Source organism: Leptopilina boulardi, unplaced genomic scaffold (assembly GCF_019393585.1).
Source record: "Leptopilina boulardi isolate dan_hultmark-lab unplaced genomic scaffold, ZJU_Lbou_2.1 LbouV2_362, whole genome shotgun sequence".
Lineage (NCBI taxonomy): Eukaryota > Metazoa > Arthropoda > Insecta > Hymenoptera > Figitidae > Leptopilina > Leptopilina boulardi.
Genome location: NW_026137932.1, coordinates 484,640 through 507,680, shown reverse-complemented (window position 1 = coordinate 507,680; position 23,041 = coordinate 484,640). Strand labels below are relative to the sequence as shown.

The 23,041-nt window shown below is 19.8% G+C and overlaps 2 protein-coding genes across 2 annotated transcripts; one reads left to right on the top strand and one right to left on the bottom strand.

Annotated features, from left to right (window-relative positions):
- Window positions 1-480: 480 nt before the first annotated feature.
- LOC127286538 (putative uncharacterized protein DDB_G0277255) lies at window positions 481-14,307 on the top strand. Its single transcript, XM_051312983.1, has 9 exons — window positions 481-904; window positions 2,104-2,201; window positions 2,718-2,854; window positions 3,148-3,858; window positions 6,573-7,331; window positions 7,523-7,982; window positions 10,300-10,500; window positions 10,828-10,901; window positions 11,332-14,307. Exons 1-9 carry the CDS (start codon window positions 786-788, stop codon window positions 11,509-11,511), a joined length of 2,739 nt encoding a protein of 912 aa, XP_051168940.1. The 5' UTR covers window positions 481-785; the 3' UTR covers window positions 11,512-14,307.
- Window positions 14,308-16,030: 1,723 nt separating this feature from the next.
- Window positions 16,031-22,934, bottom strand: LOC127286783 (protein king tubby). The gene is made up of 8 exons (XM_051313358.1): window positions 22,771-22,934; window positions 20,860-20,995; window positions 20,378-20,470; window positions 20,152-20,309; window positions 18,591-18,758; window positions 17,898-18,243; window positions 17,522-17,674; window positions 16,031-16,740 (listed from the first exon to the last, which is right to left on the bottom strand). Exons 1-8 carry the CDS (start codon window positions 22,810-22,812, stop codon window positions 16,607-16,609), a joined length of 1,230 nt encoding a protein of 409 aa, XP_051169315.1. The 5' UTR covers window positions 22,813-22,934; the 3' UTR covers window positions 16,031-16,606.
- Between the last annotated feature and the right edge of the window lie 107 nt (window positions 22,935-23,041).

Sequence of the window (23,041 nt, the reverse complement as noted above, 5' to 3'; positions counted from 1 at the left end):
TGACTTGACATCTGTTTTAATTTGACTCCCGCAGAAAAGCAAATCATTTAGATTTCGAAACGTTGGAGTAAACTTTTATTAAAACGACAATCGAATGTTATATCGTTTTATTCATACGAAACCTTTTAATTAAAAAATATTTGGTTGGATATATTATTTATAAATAAAATTAATTTTAATTAATAATTAATTCAATAATTATTTCAAGTAATTAATTTCATTCTAAAAAAACACGATAGTTATTATTGTCGATACGATGCACACGCATCCAAGTACGATGCATTTACAATGTGTAACTTCAGAACCCTGTACACTATACAATACAACGTCTGAAATGTGTCACTTTTCGTGGGAGAGTTCCAATCCCTGGGGAGCCAACGACAGAACTAACCTTACTTTTTATAGCTCTTTGTTATTTTATTTATTGTGCCTTTGCCTTTATCCCTATCCCTCATCATATATGTATATGTGAATATACGTAATGTATTAGTGCTTTTGTGTGTGTATAGAAATTTATATTTTTAAAATGATTCTTATTGTTACGGTGTATAGTGCCCAATAGTGCCTATTGAATTATAATCTTGAGAATATATTCCACTATTTCTTTATATATTCACAAGAAATTAGAACATTTGCATAAAGTTTAAGAAAATTTAATATTTCTATTTGTATATAATAGACTTGTATTAATTGAAATGGCGATCGTCGTGTTGAATTTTTAACGGTAAAAAAAAATATGTCGTGTAGTGTATATTTATAACCTACTGACAGTTACAAAGACAAATATGTCAGAGTTGAAAATGGATTCTGGAGCATTGGAGGAAGCTGCAGAGAATTGTGAATCTATCGATGAAAATGAAATTATTGACGTTGATTCCATGGATCTTGAGGACAGTGATCGTTGGTAAGTTATAATAATTTTTGATACAGACATATATATATATATATATATGTATATTATTAAAAATCTTTTTCTTTTTTCATCTGTTTTTTTAATTTTTCACATTTTTTTTCCCCTCTTTAAAAAATTTTTTTTCTCCATTCTATAATTATTTTCTTTTTATATATTTGTATATATATCGTTGGAATATTTAACATTTCCAACATAACCTCAATATTTTTACGATTTTTTACTTTCTATTTCGATTCGTAAAAATTTATAAAAAAAATTTACTTTTTTTGCAATCGTAAGTTTAGGTAAAAAAAATTTTATATTTTATTTTTCAAGGGTAACAAAATTTTTGTTATCTTATCGAAGAAAAATGATATTAAAATACAATGACTAAATTAAGATAATTATAATGGAAAAGTGGGAACAATAAATATGACGCATAATTATGTAAATATTATTTAACATTTTTAAAGTTGTGCAGATTTTACACATTTTAAGAATCCAAAATAATAATAATAATAATTTTGGGATATAATATTATTTTTAAAATATATAAAAAATTAACAAAAATTTTACTTTTTAAATTTAAATATTCTAGAATTTTTTTTTTAATTTATAGGCTTTAATTTTTTTTTTTTTTACTATTATTCTATTTTTAATTTATTTACTTTTATTTTAAAAATCTAATTTTAATTATGTAAAAAAACTGTTTACAAATATATAAAAAAATAAATTGAAAATTTTTAAAATGTAATAAATTTTATTTGTTTATGAAGTTTTCTTTAATTAATTTATTATTCATAAGAAAATAATAATACTAATTATTATTATTATTTATTTTTGTTAAATATTTTTTGAACTGTATTATGAATTTAATTATTATTAAAAATATTATAATTATTATTAAAATTATAATAATTATTATTGTGTTATTTATTATATTATTAAATTATTATTTATTTAAATTATAAATTTTTGCTATAAAAAAGAAGTTAACAAAATAACGAAAACCTTTTTGTTTTTTTTTTGAAATTCTCTTTCAAAAAAATTGTTTTTATTTATTTATTTTTGTTAATATTTAAAAATTATATAGACACTAAAAATTATGAAACTATGTAGAACTCTGACAAAATAATTTGAATACTCTTTCATTAAAAAATTTACTTTCAACTAAATTAAAAATGAAAAAGAGAAATTAATTATTTTCACAGGTTGTGTGATTATAATCAATGTTCCTCGGAGTCGAGAGTTCATGATTTGTACGCATGGCTCAAATCGGATCCATCTGAACCTCAAGCACATGCAAATGGTGAAAATTTATTATATATAAAAAAAAAAAGATTAATATATAAATTTTTCCCTTCCATATTTTTAATTAATAAATATTAGATTATTTTTTTAATTTTTCTTTTCTTTTCAAACGATAAAAAAAATTTAGAATAATAAAAATTTTTTTTTTTTTAACAAAACCAAAAATGTTAAAACTTTAAAAAAAAAATTAGTTTCTAAATGTTTAAATGTTAATAAATAAATTTATTAATATTTATTTAGTAATAAATAAATATTTAGTAAGTAATAAATAAATATTAAATATTTTGTTAACTAAATAAATATTAATACATTTTTATTTAGTTAGATTTTAAAAAGTAGAAATCAATTTTTTTTTAATACATTAAAAAAAAATATTTGTTTCTCACAAGTAAATAATATAGAAAATAAAATTTAAAAAAAAGTCCCCAAATGAAATTTATTTATTAAATAATATTTTAAAGAATAATTTGAAAATAAAAAAAATGTTTAATTTAAATTTTTTGAATTGCTAAAGCTCTGAAGAAATCCATTGACACAAGAACATTCACTAGAGTGAAAAGACGATCCAATAAAATGAATTTCGATGCAATAATGGAATCGTTAGCAACTCCACCACCGCATTTAATTGAAAAGCCCAAAGTTCCCGGTCAAGTAAGTGAAATATTTAATTTAAACAATTTTTTTTTTTTTTAAAGTAAACTCAAAATTAATTAGAAAAAAAAATTGATTAAAATTTTTATTCTTTAATTTACAGTAATAAATTTTAAAATAATTGAATTTATTTTTATAAATAAACATAAAATAAAGAAACATAAAAATATTCTTTTTAACTGTAAAATTGAATATAATTAACGGAGCCAAAAATCTTTGAGTATTTTTGTTATTGTAAATTTATTCAATTATTTAATTTCTATATTTTAATAATATATATATTTTTTTTTAAGTTTCGAATGGAAGAAGCGACACCGCAACGAACATTAGAAATACCATCAATGTTAAGACCAAAAAATTCATTTATAACAAATTCCCAATCAAGTTCAATGAATCAAGAGAGTCTTGAAATATTTTTAAATCTCTCACAATCAAATTCAGAATTCTCTGAAATAATGAATGAATCACAACCATCGCTATTGTATTCATCAATTATATCAAATAATGCCGATGAAACATTAAAAAGAAATGAATCACTTTGCGATATGGATTCGGGTATTTTATCTGAATCAATGATGCAAGCGAGTATATTTCAAGAATCATTGAATATCAATAGTTTTACGGAAAAAAATTATGAATCTGATGATAATAATATAACCCGTACATTTCAACATAATAATACATTTTTAGCAAATCCTATAAATGAAACAAAACATTGTCTAAGTCCAGTGATTGAGATGAAAAATAATTGTCAAAGTCCAAATCTTGATGAGACAAAAATTTGCACAAGTCCATTTAATCAAACTTTAACTTGTGTTAATTCATTGGATATGGAGAAAATTTCACCTAAATTTAATGAGACAAAAGAGATTTGTGAAATTTCATTTAATCGAACAAAAGAGAGTATTAGTCCTATTATTTTGAAAAAATTTGATAATAGTCCAATGGAAAGAACATATGTTAATGAGGCAAATTCTCCGTCTGCAATGAGTTTTTCAGAAAAGGTAAGAAATTTATTTACTTATTTATTTAGAATTCAAGTCTCGGATTCTACGACTTTTTCGACTTATTTTAATAAAATACGACTTTTTCGACGTTTTTACATTTAAAAAAAGAAAAAATTTAAACAAAATACGTATTTTTTTGGTATACAATGCAAATCTTCTTCAAATATTCTTTATTTCAAGTATTTAACAAATTTTTAACTAAAATTATTTACTAAATTAATTATTTTTAATAATTTTAATGAAATTCTTCACAAATTCAATTGTCTTTAACTATTTTTCAATTAAAATTTTTATGAAATTTAATAATTGTTTATAATTTTCAAAAAAAAAAATTATCAAATAAAATTACCAAAAATTTGTAATTCATAATCACTTGAAATTTAATTATTTGTAAAAAATTTCAATTATATTTAAATATGTTTGTAATATTCTTCGAAAATTCAATAATCTGAAAGCATTTTTCAATTAAAAACTTTTGGAATTCAATTTTTTTATGTGATTTCTAATAAATACTTCATCAACAGAAATCACTAAAAATTTCTCTTATTATAATTATTGTCTGAAATTTAACACAATCTTTTGAAATTCAATTATTTTCAAAAAATTAAATTTAAAAGCTTTAAAAATTTAATTATTTCTGAAATTTTTCATCTAATTTTTTTTTTTTTTTTTTGAAATTTAATCATTTCAATTATAATTCTCCTGAAATTCAATTATTTTTAATGATTTTTATAATATTCTTCAAAAATTCAATTACTTGAAAGCATTTTGCAATAAAGAAAATTTTTAATTTTAATTCAAAATCAATTAAAATTCAATTAATTTCAAAAATTTCAATTCAAAATTAACTAAAATTCAAATATTTTCCAAAATTCAATTATTTTCCAAAATTTCATTTTAAAATTAACTTAAATTTCAATTAAAATTCAATTATTTTCAAAATTTTCTATTCAAAATCAACTGAAATTTAATTATTTTCCAAAATTTAATTTCAAAATCAATTAAAATTCAATTACTTTCAAAAATTTCAATTCAAAATTAACTAAAATTTAAATATTTTCCGAAATGTCAATTAAAATTCAAATATTTTTCAAAATGTCAATTAAAATTTAATTATTTTCCAAAATTTCAATTAAAACTCAAATATTTTCCAAAATTTTAATTAAAATTCAATTATTTTCAAAAATTTCAAATCAAAATTAACTAAAATTCAAATATTTTTCAAAATTCAATTACCTGCAAAAATTTCAATTCAAAATTAACTTAAAATTCAATTATTTTCAAAAATTTCAATTTAAAAGCTTCTAAAATTTTCCACCTATATTTTTTTTGAAATTTAATAATTTCAATTATAACTCTTCTGAAATTTAATTATTTTAAATGATTTTTATAATATTCTTCGAAAATTCAATTATTTGAAAGCCTTTTTCATTTAAAAACTTTTCAAATTATTGTTTTTTTTCTGCAATTTCTAATAAATTTTTTAGTGAAATAATCAAAAATTTTAAATAAAAAATCACTTGAAGTTCAATTAATTTCAAAAATCTCAATTGTAAATCTTTGAAAATTCAATTACATTTGAAAAATGTTATCTGAAATTATTTGATAAATTATTTTTAGTTCTGTAAAATTTAATTATTGTCGAAAAATTAACAAAATCTTTTGAAATTCAATTATTTCTAAAAATTTCAACTTTAACTCTTTCAAAATTATTATTTATTTATTTATTTATTCAAAGTATACGGGCAGCGCCCATTCGTACAGTGTACTATGATACGATAATTCTAATTTAAACAAAATTAATCATCATAATTTAATAATTAAATATTATTTAAATAATATTTTTATTTAAAAATCTATAAAACTTGATTAAGTATTGCCTGAAATTTTTTTGACAATCAAAACTAAAAATTATAACAAAATATTTAATTCGAATAAATTGACTAAATTAGATTTCAAAAAATTATAAAAATGGAACTTTAAAAATATTTTTAAAAATTTGTTCTAATTAAATAAAATTTTGAAAATTTGTCTTACAATTAGTTTGATTATGAAATATTCGAAATAAATTTTCTTGATTATATTTTTTTTATAGAATTATTCTTATTACAAAATTAATAAAATGAATTTAATATCTATTAACATTAGTTATTTAAAGTAAAATATTTATTAACTAATTAAAATTTGTTAGAATAAAAAAATCGACTTTTTCGACTTTTTTTTGGAATATAAAAAATTGTTTTCCAAATAAAAGTGATTAACTATCATAAAAAAGAGATTTAAAAAAAATGTTTAATTAAAAGAAATAAGAAGTAATTAAAGAAAAAAATTTCCAAATCAAATAAATTCTAAAAACAAAATCATTTTTTTCTTTGTTCAGAATTTCAATATATTTTCCAAATGAAAGTTATAATAAATTATTATAAACAAAATTTTTTAATTAAAATAAAGAAGAAGTGATAAAACAATTAAATTCTAAAAAAAAAAATAACTTTCTTTGTTCGGAATTAAAAACTTTTTCCGTATAAAAATTTTAAACTATCATTGAAAAGAGATTTCTAATTATAAGAAGAAAAATTAATTAAAAAATCAAAAATTTTTAATTAAATATATCGAAACAAAAAAAGTCAATAAAAGAAAAATTCGCGATTTAAAAATTGATTATTAAAAAAAATATATATATATATAGTGTTAAATTTCTTTTTTTCCAGGCAAGTTCCACTCATGACGAATATTCTCCAATATTCATGTCAAAACACGTTTTCGATACTTCAACGCCTGACGATGGAAAATTGTCATTATTTGAAAAATTCGATAATTTAAATGCAACAAAAATAAATGAAAATTCCATGGAAAATGCGTTAATCGACGCAGACATGACATTCAATGTAAAACGTCTTTCTTGTCATAAATTCCTTGAAAATTCCAATAATTCACATTTAAATCAAAATCGAAATATCAATAATAATAATAATAGTAGTAGTAGTAGTAATAGTTCAAAAATTGTCAGTGCCTCGAGTCTTCGACAAGAATTATTAGAGGAAGTTGAAAGAAGTTGTAAAAATTCAGCCACAAATCATGAGAAGGATTTAAAGAGAGAATTTAATATGACATATGAAAATTCAATGGAAACAATGTCAATGGCAGCGCCCTTTGATTATTATAAAACATATAAGAAGGAGAGTTTAAAAAAATTGAGTGATATACGCGAAACAATTCCAAATGATATGATTGGTAGGTTTCAAACGTTTCGTAAGAAAAATATTGATAAAAATGAGACATTTAGAAAATCAGAGGACAATGTTAATGCGACATTTTCGAAAAATGATGATGGAACAAATTTTGATTGTACATATTCGTCAAATGAAATGTTGGCGAATGCAACATTTTCGAAAAATGAACAAATTCCAGAGCAAATTGTTAATTCAACATTTTGTAAACCTTTGAAGAAAACGGAAATTCCCAATGAGGTGAAAAAAAAACATTTTTGTATTTTAATTTTGAATTTAAAAAAATGGTAAAAATTATTTTGTTAATTTGTTAATTTTAAACTTAAAAAAAAAAATCATTGTATTTCAATTTTTTGAATTAAAAAGAAAAAAGCTAAAAATTCTTTTTGATTTCAAATAATTAGAATTTATTAAAAATTCGCCAATTACAGGAAGAGCAGCAAAATTCGACATTTGTAAAACCGAAAATTCGCAAATTGCCAGCGCCAAAAAGTTTCTCGAAATTGCCACAATTTTTGCAAAAATCCAATCCAAACATTCCAACGTCAAATGCATTGAGAACAATAAAGCCACCGAGTAGTTTTGCCTATCCAAAAGGATCGCAGCCAAATATACCGAGGAATTTGGGTTTATATGCACTTGGTAAATATAAAAGTGAAACTGATCAGCGACTCGTTGGTGTGATGAGAGGTTCAACGGAACAAATTGGTAACGCCGGTGGTTCAACGGAAAGTATTGAGAGTACACAAAGCGCTCCCGATTTAGATGATCGATTAAGCGTTTGTTCGGATAGTAGTCGAAGTTCGTATACAATTTCAACAAATACAAGGACAATTGTTCGACAATCGAATATTACCAATTCAAGGCTTATGCAGAAATTAATACCACATGGTAAGTTTATTTTAAATATTTATTTAAATACGAAACTAAAGTTCGCAACGTTTATGATAAACGATTTTTAAAGAAATAATTTTTTAAAATGAAAAATTCTCTAATTTTTTTGCTTAAAAAATATTATATTTTTATAATTTGTTGATTAATAAAAAAACTACAAGAAATATTTTTTAAGCAAAAAATTTGAAGAATTTTTGATTTTAAAAAATTATTTCTTTAAAAAACGTTTATCATAAACTTTGCGTACTTCAGCTTTGTATTTAAATTAATTAATTTCATAAATTTAAGCCTCGGATTATACGAATTTTTTTTTACTTTTTTCGACTTTTTTTTTAAATTTTTAAACAAAATACGTTTTTCTAGTATACAATGCAGATCTTCTTTAGATCTTCTTTATTTCAATTATTTAACAAATTTTTCACTAAATTAATTATTTTCAATGAATTCTCCATAAATTCAATTGTCTTAAACTATTTTTTAATTAAAATTGTTATGAAATTTAATAATTTTTTATAATTTTACAAAAAAAAAAAATTAGCAAATAAAATTACCAAAAAATTTTAATTCAAAATCACTTGAAATTTAGTTATTTGCAAAAATTTCAATTATTTTTAATGATTTTTATAATATTCTTTGAAAATTCAATTATTCTGAAAGTATTTTTCAATTAAAAACTTTTGGAATTCAATTTTTTTTTATGTGATTTCTAATAAATTCTTCATCAACAAAAATCACTGATAATTTCTCTTATAATAATTATTGTTTAAAATTTAACACATTCTTTTGAAATTCAATTATTTTCAAAAATTTCAATTTAAAAGCTTCTAAAATTTAATTATTTATAAAATTTTCCATCTAAAATTTTTTTTGAAATTTAATAATTTCAATTATTACTCTTCTGAAATTCAATTATTTTAAATGATGTTTTATAATATTTTTCGAAAATTCAATTATTTGAAAGCATTTTTCATTTAAAAACTTTTCAAATTATTATTTTTTTTTTCTGCAATTTCTAATCAATTTTTTTGGTGAAATTATCAAAAATTTTAAATTAAAAATCACTTCAAGTTGAATTATTTTCAAAAAATTTAATTTGTAAATCTTTGAAAATTCAATTACTTTTAAAAAATTTTATCTAAAAATTATTGTTTTACATTTTCTAAATTTTTGTTTTCAATTTTCCCTCACATTAGAATTATATTTAATTTACTTACATTTAAAAAAAAATGTCTATTCGCATTAAATTATAAACATAAGTCGCTAGAATTTAGTACATTTTTTTTTTAAATAATAATTATCAATTCAGATTTAGGATTCTACGTTTTTTTTTTTTTTTTTACTTTTTCCAACATTTTTTCAAAAAAATTTTTAATTTTTTCGAAACTTATAAATGAATTTTTAAAATCAATTGTTAGAATTGTTATTTAATAAAATTTTATTACTATCAACAGGGGCTATTATACTCAGCTTATAAATAATAAATTATGTCAAAAATTACTCAAATTTAAAATTAAAAAACGATTTTTTAACCCAGAATATATTCAAGTGAAACTGATTTTTGTTAACAATTCCAAATTCCAATGTTATTTGAAAGAAATTTTCAATATTACAATTTTTTAGTGAGAATTTAAAAAAAATTTTAATAAGTTTTAAGGTGACTGAATATGAAATAATTAGTTTAATTTAAAAAGGGATTCAAATCTTATTTAATATTGACATTTATTTTGTTCTTTAAAGTGAAAAATGCAAATGCTTTTTTTCAAAATCTGTAAGAGAAATTTTTTTTTTAATTAAAATTCTGCTGATTCGAAAATCAGTCTAAAAAATTTGCTGAACATATGTTTTATATATGTAAGTTGTGCTATCCTAAGACTAAATTATTTCTAATTTAAATCAGACTAAAAGTCTGATTGACTAGATTATCTGACTCAAGGACAAGTGGATCTTTTATAAACGAAAATTTCGAATATCGCTTGCGAGAAGCCCTCTACCGGACCTTTTACAAACTACGCCACATTCAATTTCTTAATTTAGGGAAATATTTGGAAAATAATTTTAATTAAATTTTTTAATTTAGGGAAATATTTGGAAAATAATAATTTAATTAACTATTTTATTAAATAATTGTAAGATAAATTTTAATTATTTTATGAAATAATTGGAATATAATGTCAAATATTTGATTAAATAATTGGAAGATAATTTTAATTATTTTATGAAATAATTGGAATATAATTTCAAATATTTTATTAAATAATTGGAAGATAATTTTAATAATTAAAATTATTTTCTCCCCTTATTTTTTTTTTAATAGGTCACAAGCCTGAATCGACGCCAAAACCAAATAGGCAAATTCTTGAAAATACATGGATGCAGTCAGAGAAAGATTTACCATCGCCAATATTAAAAAATAATATCGAAGGTCTACAAAGTGGTCTTTTATCACCTAATGATATCAAATCAAGTTCTCCACTTTTGAGTCCCAGTAGTTCTAGTGAAAATATTAATTCTCTTGGTAAATATTTTAAAAATTATTATTATTTATTATTTATTTACATAAATTCACAGAATTACAAATTATAAAAATATCCATTTCGTACGTAGTACTATAGTGAAAAAATAAAGTTATTATAATAATTACAACGTAACTACACTAGAATTCAGTAAAGAAAAAAAAAAAAGTTATATTTCGAATTTTTTGAAATTAAAAAATTTTTCTAATAATTGTTAAGGAGATGTCCAAATAAGAGTCTAATAATTTATTACGAAAAAAAAAATGGTTAATATTTAATTTTTAAAATTAGTGAAATTGAAGAAATAGAGTTTCTGTATTTTTTTCCAGATATTGTTAAAAACAATGTTCGTGAGATAAAGCCGTCAAAAAGTAATGAGAAATTAACATTAAAGCCGCCAAACGTAAGTTTTTTTGTTGAAAAAAATTATTTTACTAAAACAAAACCAAATGCTTAATTTTTTTAATAATTTGTTTAAATATATTTCTAATTTTTTTGTTTTATTATTAGTTATTGCTATTTCTTGTTTAGAGCTAACGGAAAAAAACACACTTTTAACAAAGTTTATTGTTGAAAAAATTGGAATAATTTTTTTTTTTGGACGTTATATAAAAAATAAATAAAAATTATAAATGTTATAAATAATATAAATAAAACATAAAAGAAAAAAATTGTTTTGAGTCCAAAAAGAATTATTTTAATACATATAATAAATTTTTTTTTGACAATAAAATTTTTTAAAATATTTATTTGAAAAATAAATGTATTTGTAAATTTTAAATTAGAAATTTCGATTAATTATATGGTAAAAAATAAAAAAAAAAAATTCACAGATTTCGTCGAATCGAGCGAAAAGTCCCGTCGATACAAAGCCAAAATTAAGGCCCCCGACAAATTACAATGCAACAAGACCAACGAGCATTGCCAGTGGAATTCCAAGACCAACATCACGAATTCCAGCACCAAAATTTACTCGACCACTTTCTCGAATTCCAGATCCAAAGAAAGGCTGATAAAAAAAAAAATGCTCAGAATTTACTCTTTTTTTTTTATTGTGTCTCTCTTCTAATTAAGGGCGTATTCCAAAAAAAAAAGTATATATATTTTTCTACGATTTTTCATTAAAAAAGATAACATTTCGGCAAATAGAAAATTTTCTCCTGAATATCGTAGATAATTTTTTTTTTTTTTTAAATTCAAAGCTCAAATCTTTCTACGATTTTTGATTACAAAAAAAATTTGACAAATAGAAAATTTTCTCCTGAATATCGTAGTTTTTTTTTTTTTTTTTTTTTTTTTTTTTGGTAAATTCAAAGCTCAAATTTTACTACGATTTTTCCTAAAAATATTTCGGCAAATGGAAACATTTTTTTTTCTAAATATCTTTTAAGAATCGTGGATAATTTTTTTTTTTTTTTTTTAATTCAAAGCCCATTTTCGGAAAATTATTTTCGACTTTTCGAAAGTTGAAATGATATATTTTTAGGATTTTATTATTATTTTTTTTTTTATATATAGAGAATGGTTGTGATTTTGATATGAAATTTATATATTCAATTTTTTTTTTTATTATTACTAATCAGTTTAATTAATTTATTTGCAGGGAAAAAAATTTTTTCTCACGATTAATTTGAGGAGCGCATTTTTTCAAAATCTAATAAATTTATTTTAAAAAAAGTTTTTTCCCAAACATAGCATGTATAATTTATTATATTATTGATAAAAAAAGATTGTGTTTAAAAAAAAGTTTTCCTAAACGAATTTATCAGATTTTTAAAAATTTCTCCTCAATTATTATTATTAATTTCGTGAGATTAAAAATTGAATTTCATGAAATTATTTCAATTTTTCGAAATGAATTTATTTTTAGTCTCGAATTGATAATAATGATAATGATAATTTAAATAAATAATAATAATAATAATTTAAATAATTTATTCTGGAAGAGTATATAATGATAATAATTTACTTTCAATATTTTGGAATCTAACAAAAAATATTTCTTATAAAAATTAATTTCTTTTAATTTTCGAATTTTCTTAAAAAAAAGATTTTTCGTGAGACGTATTTTTTTTTCTTGCAAATAAATTAAACGTCGGTGAAGATCACAATGTTTATGATCAATGATTGAAAGTACAAAAATATTTTTTCGGAAAAAAATAACAAAAATTTTTTGCCTAGAAATTTTTTTTTTTCCAAAACAAAAAATTATAATTTGCATAGAAAAATATATATTTTTTTTTAGTACAAATAAAGAATTAAAAAACTAATAAATAAATAATTAAATAATAATAAATAAATTTTTAAATAGTAATAAATAAATAATTATTAAATAATAATAAATAAATAAATAAAATTAGTTAATGATCATAAAAATTGTGAACTTCACAAAAAATGTATAAATTCAATGAATTTCTGAATTTCTAAATAAAGTGTTAGTCAAGTTTATGTGTAAAAAAAAAGAAGAAGAAAAGGAAAAAATCATTGCCAAGTGATTGGCTTTATATGTGTAAAAAAAATGTCTGAATAATATTTTAATAGATTTTTAAATATTTTTTTTTTTTTTTTAATAGAAAAAAAAGAGAAAGACTGCGAAAAAAATAATTCGGCGCTTCGGAAATTCAGCTCCAACGTAATTTTTATTTAATTGTTTTTTTTTTTTACTTTTTCTATAAATATATATTAATTTGAAAATATTTATCAGGAGTTGAATAATATTAGGAACAATTTTAGTCATTGGTTCCGTGAAAAAAAAAAAAAAATTTGAAATGAAGCGCCTTAGGTGTGTTGTTAAATATATATATATTTTTTTTTAATTTCATTAATTTATGTTTAATATTTATTAACTTCTTTATTATATTTTTGACCAAATAATTAACAAAGCTTAATGAAAATATATATTTTATTCATTAAGGCGATATTGTTTTAATCCAAAAACAAAAATATTTCTAATGACACTTGGTAAAAAGAAAAAAAAAAAAAAAAAATACGTCAGACTATCACTGGCTGTGTTAAATAATTCATATCATGTAACTTGTCTTAAATATGTGAAAATTGATAATGAAAAAAAAAAAAAAAAAAATTAATCACCAGTACAATTTTCACTGCTCCAGTGTTTTACCTCAAAAATATAAGGTGTTATTAATAATAAAAAAAAAGGAAATTAACATTTTTTAGGTTTAGTAAATTTTTCTCTTTTTTTTTTAATTCGAAACTGTAATAAACATTGAATTAAATAGTTAATTTATAATTAGAAATAATTAATTTAAATTAATTATTCGATATTTAAATTAAATTTTATTAGAACTGAAATAATTTTTATTAGAATCAAGTAATTTTTATTAAAATTGATTAATTTATTAATAATAAATCTAATCAATTGATAATTGAAAATTATTCATGATTTCTATATTTTTTTTCAGAATTTTCAAAACAAGTTGGTTTTTTTTTCTTTTTAATAAAAAGAAAAGAAAAATCAGTGCAAAAATTCAATAAAAAAAAAAAAAAAAACTGCCTTTCATCGATCGAGAGAAATTTTTTTTCAAAACAAAATTCTCTCAATTGATTTTATAACTGTACAAAAAAAAAAGAAAATTGTTTATATTTTGTAGTCGTGACACATTTGTTGCGTGTTGAAAGTGCCTTGAATGTAAATAAAATAAATTTTTTTTTTTTGTTTTTTATTTTCAAGAAATGAAAAAACGGCTTCCAATTAAATAGATTTTAAGAATTTGTGCATAATAATTGTCCAAGTGTTTGCTATTGTAAAAAAAAACAAAAAAAAAATAAACTGTCTTTTTTAATTTCTATTTGCCTTTTGTCTCTTCTTTAAATTCCTATATTTATTTGTTATTGTAAAATAAAATTAGTTTTAATTATTAAAATTATTCAAACTAGTTTTATATATTTTTCAACTATATTTTAAAATATATTTTTAAAAAATCTGCGATTTAATTATTATTTTCATTGTTTTCATTGAAATTTTTAATTTTTTCTTCGATTATTATAATATTTAAATAAATAAAAAATTACAAATTGTGATTTAAATGAAATGCGTTTATTTTTCATACGAATGATATTATAATATAATATAACTTAGAACATAAATTATAATAAATGTATAAAATAATTATAATTGTTAATAACATAGTAGACTAGATCATAAATATTCTTAAAAAAAAAAATAATAAAATAAGCCCCATTTCCATTTGAAACTTATTCTCTTGTCATTTAAAAAAAAAAAACTCACACTTCTATTTAAAAATCTCAACAATAAAATCGACACCTTGAAAAAAAACTAAATAAACAGAATTTTAATCTATACAATTTATTTTGAGCTGTAATTGTTTTTTTCGTAATTTTCATGAACACATTTGCTTTTCTCTTATATATAGAAACATTTTTCTTTCTTTTCAAAAAAATTGAATTTTTTTTTCCTCAAAAGAAAATTCAAAAAAAAATTAAAAAAATGCGGCGTCGATTTTTTAAAAAATATTTCTAATTATTAATATTTCTTAAAATTATAATAAATGCATGTCATGTATATTAAAATATATTAAAAATAGTGATGGAATGTCGTTTACAAAAAAAAAAACTCTTAAAAAATTGAGATATCGATTATAAAATAAATATCTAAATTAAAAGAATTAATTTTTATTCATAATACTTTTATTTATAATAAATTAAAATATTAATTATGAAAATAAATCATAATCAATTTACTATTATTATTTTATTTATACTTTATTTCGTATTATTATTATTATTATTTGTAATCTGAAAAATTATTCTATTATTTTCACATAGTTATCAATTATTAATTTAACGATTCAAATAATTAAAATAATATTTGAATCGATTTAATAAATTTTTTACACTTTCCTCTTATTTTTATAAATGATAGTTTTTTTTTTTTTTTTTTTTTTATTTAAAGTCTATATTACAATGCACCGATTAAAATTATTGAAAAAATATTTACAATTTAAAAAGTATTTTTTTTTTCGTTTCATATGAATACATTTACTTTTCAAAATTTAAAAAATAAAATTTGAAAATTAATAAATTGATAATATTCATATTAGTTATTAATTATGGAAATAATTATCGATATCCCATCACTGTGTATGTGTAAAATATAATCAGTGAATAATAATAAAACGTAGCGTTAGTGAAAAAAAAAAAACTAGATTATAGTCGAAAAATTTCATTTTTCTAATAAAAGCCTAAAACAGAATAAAAATATACAAATTGTCATCGTAGAAAAAAAAATTGTTCTCAATTATAAAAAAAAATGAATGATTAATATTTATTAAAATTTTTATTTTTCTTTCAAAAAAAAATATGTTAAGCCAATTTTTTTCATAGAATTTTTTCTCTCTTTGATGAATTTCTTTTATTGTTAAAAAAAAAACGATTAACTAAAATGAGATTTTTTTTTTCCCCCTCGAAATAATTGATCGATGCGATAATACTGAATGTTACGACAATTGTGTGTATTTGGTTTCGCTTAAAAACTGACTCTGAACACAAATATTATCTCCTTAAATATTTATTTATAAATCTAAAGAATCTAAACGAAAGTCTTATTTTCGTCAGTTGGTGTTTCGTTTTCCAACTTTAAAAAAAAAAGAAAAAAAAATAATTTCATTGCACGACTCCTTTTTATCAATTGGCAAAAAATATTGCCCTTCGGGTCGTTAATATTTTATCGACTTCTTCTTTTTAACTTCAATTACATTATTTTCTTTTTTCATATTTTTTCTTTACATTGATACTATTATTATTATTATTTTTTTTATTAATAATAATAATAATAATATTACTTATATTTATAATTATTAATGCAATTCTTTTGTAAAGAAAAAAAATATTAAGGCAAGTTTTTGTCTTAATATGAAATCGAAGCCGATTTTTTAAAACGGCCTGAAACTTTGTGATTGTCTGATTTGATAAATGAAAAATTTCGACACACACAGACACATTCTCTCTCTTTCTCTTCCTCTCTGTATCAATTAATTATTCACATTATAATAATTATAATTTTTATAATAATAATTATAGTTATTGTAATAATTATTGTTATAATTATAATTATTATAATTAATATAATTATTCACATGCTAATTTACTGTCAAAACTGCTGAGCGCAATGGCGAATGCTTGAAGTGCACACAAAGGAAATCTGTAGTCCATTGTGAAAACATCTTCGGCCACTCGACCAAATTGCATCACGACATAATCCACTGTAAAGGAAAATTAATATTTTTGTTTTTTTTTTCTATTAAAAATCTTCATTTTTTTCATAATAAATCAAAATTCAAATAATTTGAAACTGCAATAAAAATCAATATTTGGATATAAATTTTAATTCGGATAATTTAAAATATAAATAAATTAAAATTCAAATAATTTAAAACTTATATTACAAAATTTTTAGAGAGAGAGAGATTGATATTTTGATCATTTGAAACTTAAAATTAATTAAAATTTTGGATAAAATGAAATTAAGATAATTTGAATATTAATTAATTCAAATTTGGATAATTAAAATTTTGTCAAATTGAAATTCGTATAATTTGAAACTTAAATGAATATAAATTTTTTATTATTTCAAATTTGCATAATTTGAAACAATAATCAATTAAAAATTGGAAATTATATCAATTTAAATAAATTAAAATAAAACTAAATTAAAATTTAAATTAATTCAAATTCGAGTAGTTTGAAACTTAAATCAATTAAAATTTGAATAAACTGAAAATTCGGATAATTTGAAATTTAAATTAATTAAAAAAATAAAATCGATTGAAATTCTGTGAATTTGAAGTTTCAATCGATTGAATTTGCAATTAATTAAAATTTTAATTCTAATAAATTTGTTTTTTTTACTAATAAAAATTAAAATTGCAATAAAAAAGAAAATTGATGTTTGATTTGAAATTTAAATAAAAATTTCGGCAAAATTAAAATTTGAATCGAGTGAAAAAAAGAAAATTATTAATATATATATATATACATACATACCGTCAGTGTCGTGAACAACTTGAAAATTTTTCACCGATGCTTGCGTGACTCTTCCATGAAAATTAAGAACATACGATTGTGTATCGTCATTCCAAACGGGAGTTTTATTATGAAGTTCAATTAAATTGTCCATATTTTTCATTTTAAAGCATTCTGTAAAATTAACAGTTTTATAAGAATAAAATTATATTTATTTCGACGTATCATAAATTACGTTATTTTTATTAACAAATATTATTTGTTAGTACTTTTTAGTACGAAATGCTATTTTTATTTTTACAAGTCCGTTTACTTGTTTAAAATAAAAAGAAAAAAAAAAATTCCTAATAAATAAAATATTCATATTTTTATAGAAAATTAATTGAAATATAAATACCAAGTAAAGTTTCCGAATCTTCCTGTGGGCAAATTTGAATTCTCTTTTGATCGGGCGTCATGCCAGGAATGATGACAGTCATTTTTCTTGGACCCTTAAAACCCAATACATTTGTATCGTAAACAACTGCTGCCAATTCTTGACGTGGATTTGAACGTCCCTCGTGTTTATCGTCCTTCATCAAAGAATATCCATTATCATAAACGGTGAATTGTGTGCCTAAAAGATTTGAGCGCAATTTTCCAATGTACGCTTCGCCACCTCGCGAAAGATCCGTTGGATCCGTTGATATTAAATAATTACTTGTCTTACTTCTTTTTCGTTTACGGCCCGCTAATAAAAATACCTAAAGTGTAAAATTTTTTTTTATTTTTTCAAACTATTATATTCAAAAACTATATCAATCAAAATATATTTTTTATTTTTTTATTTGTTCCAAAATTTTCATATATTTTGCAAAAAAAAAATCTGATAAATAAAGAACAAATTAATGTTGATAAAAAATTTAGTTAAATGAAATTGAAATTTTTTTTTTTTTTTGTTAATCATTAAAAACTGTTTTAAAAATAATTTCCTTTTTTAGAAATTAGATTAAAAAATTGATATTTTAAAAATTGAACAACAATATTTCTAAAATTTTCTTTACCAATCGAATATTAATTTTCATTTTTTCTTTTTTCTTTTTTTTTTTACCTTTTTTCCATAATCGCGCTCCAAATGTAAAAAGTAAGTTGGATAAAATCCTCGATCCATGCCTTTACGATCGCGAGTAATTCGACATTTGTAATGCATTTTTTTGTTCGCCGGTTGAAGAACAAATTGCTCGATATTTCCTTCGACGTTTCCCTCAGCTTCTGGACTCTGAAATTATTATTTAACATCTTATAAAAATTTTAATTACAAGCCTCGGATCGACTTAAAGGCACAAAAAAAAAGTCGTTTTAGTCGATTGATATTCCAAAAAAAAATTCGTTTATTTTTATTTTAACAAAAATATTTTACAGATTTTTAAATAATAATAATACTTTTGGAAGGGTTATAGTTGAAATTTTTTAGAAATAATTAAATTTCAAAAGATTTTGTTAATTTTCAGACAATAATTAAATTTTACAGAACTAAAAATAATTTATCAAATAATTTGAGATAACATTTTTTAAATGTTAATTGAATTTCCAAAGATTTACAATTCAGATTTTTGAAATTAATTGAACTTCAAGTGATTTTTAATTAAATTTTTTTTTTATGATTTCACTAAAAAAATTTATTAGAAATTGCGGACAAAAATACAATAATTTGAAAACCATTTTTAATTGAAAAATGGTTTCAGATAGTTGAATTTTCGAAGAATATTATAAAAATCATTTAAAAAAACTGAATTTCCGTAATTTCAAAAAATTTTCGATGGAAAATTTTATAAATAATTAAATTTTAGAAGCTTTTAAATTCAAATTTTTGAAAATAATTGTAATTATAATTGAAATTTTGAATAATAATTCAATTATAGTTGATTTTTGATTAAAAATTTTGTTAATAAATAATTTTGAATTGAAATTTTTGAGAATAATTGAATTTTAGTTGATTTTTTATTAAAAATTTTGATAATAATTAATTTCGAATTGAAATTTTGGATAGTAATTGAAATTTAATTGATTTTGAATTGAAATTTTGGGTAATAATTGAATTTTATTTGATTTGAAATTAAAAATTTGGAAATATAATTGAATTTTAAAAGATTTTGAATTGAAAATTTTGAAAATAATTGAATATTCTTTGATTTTGAATTGAAATTTTTGAAAATAATTGAATTTTAATTTGATTTCTGATTTTGAATTTAAAATTTTTTTGGTAATTTTATTTAATATTTTTTAAAAATTATAAACAATTGTTAAATTACATAAAAAATTTTAAATGGAAAATAATTTGAAATAATTGAATTTGTAATGAATTTCATTAAAATTATTAAAAATAATTCATTTAGTGAAGAATTTTAGTTAAATAATTGAAATAAAGAAGATCTGAAGAAGATCTGCATTTTTTACTAAAAAAAAAAATATATTTTTTAAAGAATTTTTAAAAAAAGTCGAAATAGTCGCATTTTATTAAAATAAGTCCAAAAAAAGTCGTATTTTTGAAAAAAATGTCGGTAAATATACGTGTAAATTTCTTTTGAAATTTTAAATAGAAATGATTAAATTAATATTTTGAAAATTAACAATTTAAAAGGAAAGAGAATTTTTTTTTTTTCTTCACTTACCGATGTAAGATTATCTCTGTTAATAACAACAGTTGGCGCATCTGAGGGCGCAACTCTTAAAGGCGATTGTGATGGAAATGATTCGGGATGAGTTTGTAAATCAACGGGTGATGATTCTTCATCAGCTCCATCGTAAAATGTTCCATCCGTGGTTATATCTAGAAAAATAATAAAAACAATTTATATTATATTTTTATATAAATTATATAATTTTGATAATAATTACCAGTTAAATCAGTCTCCATAGTTTTATTTTCAGGCAATAAACCAATGTCAGGATTTCCCGGTGACATTGTAAATTGTAAGGGTCCATCGTATCCTAAAATTACGAACAAAATAATAATAATAATAATAATACCTACTACTTTTTTGACGATTAATTTTTATTATAAATAAATTCAATTATTCAATTTAATTGAAAACTGTGTAATTGTAAAACTCAAAAATATATACAAAAAAATTTTTTTAAGTTTGGTTTTTTTTTGGAGCAGAAAAAAATAGAAAAATTGTTTTTTGTTTTTATTTTCAAAATTACCCCGATGATAAATTATAATTATAATTAAAAGATTTTTTAAAAAATAAATTGTAACAATTTTAGATGCAGATAATTATAATAAATTAAAAATAATAAATTATGTTATTTATATTATATATTTATAAAATAAATAATTTTTTTTAGTGTTTTTTTTTTTTAAATTATTTTTTTACCGTGAAGTTCCTTGTTTGGATTTAACCATTTTGTTGAGTGACTCGTGAGTTGTGTTGCTGATAAATTAGAAGCTTGAACCATTCCACTGGCACCGGTTTGTCTTTTTTGCTTCATTTTCTGGGCAATTAATTGCCGCTGAAATTATTAATAAATAACAGATTTTATTTTAAATTATTTTACAATTCTCTGGAATTATAAATTATTTTGATTTGAATTTAAATTTAATTATTAAATACTTACAATTAATAATAATAATAATAATAATAAATAACCATAAAACGATAATAATAATTATTAATAATAATCATTTTACAATAATACTAATTATTATTATTATTATTATTATTATTATTATTATTATTATTATTAGAAAAAATTAGAAAAAAAAGATTTTAATTTAGTAAATAGCCAATAATTGATAAATTGTACTTTTAAATAAAACAGATAACAAAAAAAAATGTTATTAAAATTATTCTCGATGATTGTTGAAAAAATATTCTACAATTGTTGTTGAAAAATAAAATTAGAAATATTAAAAAAATATTTCACAATTGTTGAAAAAAAAATCTATGAATTTAAAAAATATACAAAACTGAAGTATGCAGCAACGTTTATGATAAACGACTTTTTAAAGAAATAATTTTTTAAAATAAAAAATTCTCTAATCCTTTGTCTAAAAAATATTTCTTTTAATTTTTTTTCATTAATCAACAAATTATAAAAAAATATTTTTTAAGTAAAAAAATTATAAAATTTTGTAATTTTAAAAAATTATTTCTTTAAAAATCGTTTAACATAAACGTTGCCTACTTTAGCTTCGTAAAAATATTAAACGTTTAAATTTAAAAAATATGTTTTTTTTATAAATTATGAAAAATATTCGTTGATTTTGTTAACAAAATTTATATAAATAATTAGAAATAATTGGCAATTAAAAATTATTTTTATTTTTTAATTCATACAATTAATATTAAAAATATTCATTGATTGTTAACAAAAATTACATAAATAATTAGAACCTATTTGAAAAATATTAAATAAAATAAAAAGAAATTTTCAATTAAAATTTAAAAATTTTAAATATATATTAAAAAAAATATTTTTAAAAACATTTTTTTCCCCAAAAAAATTCGTAAATATTAAAAATATTCTACAATTGTTGGAATAATAAATTCATATAAATATTAATAAATGATGTGTATAATTATTGAAAAAAAAATCCGCAAATTTTAAAAATAAGTTGAAAAATGTTTTTTTATAATTATAAAAAATATTCCTTGATTTTTGACAAAAAAAAATTGCATAAATAATTAGAAATAGTTAACAATTGTAAAAAAAAAATTATTATATAAATAATAAAAAAAAAAATATTAAAAATATTTCGAAATTTGAAAAATAAATTCTCAATAATTTAAATTAAATTTATAAATACATAAACATTTACATTCTTATAATTCAATCGTTAAAATTGCTCATAAAAAAAAATGATATTGTATCGTACAACAGTAAATAATGAAAAAATTACTGACCTATTTTTCACCAATTGTCATCAATTTGTTCACCCCTTTTGACATTGAAGTCATCAAATTCATAATATTCAGAAATTTATTAACCTTTATATCCAACTAATGCAAAATTTGTTATCATTACAAAAAAAAAAAAAATTTCGAAACATAATTTAAAAAAATTATTTATTTACAAGTAAATTTTCAATAAACAAGAATTTATATTTCTCCCATAAAATTATAAATTTAAAAAAGGAAAATATTATCTATTATTAATCAAAAAATACATTTTTTTTAAATAAATAAATTTAAAAAAAAAACTATAATTGAATAATGCGAGAAATGTCGCTCAATTAAAAAGAAAAAAAAAACGCGGCACTATAAATAAAAAAAAAATTTTCTCACCTGTTGTTCTAATTTTTGTTGTCTTAAATCTAGAGATGTCATTGTGGCGATTTTTTTGTTAATTTTAACATAAATTCACGATGAAAAAATGTTTAAAATAAGTTTGTTTACGTGAAAAGGCATTTGCCGTTGTTCCGGACACCAAGGCAACCGCCTTGAGCACTTTTAACAAGTCACATTTACAATGAGTGATTTTTTTCCACAATTTCCACAACATTTCAACGAATCACAATGTTGGACAAATTTTTCACAGCCAATTGAAATTCTACCT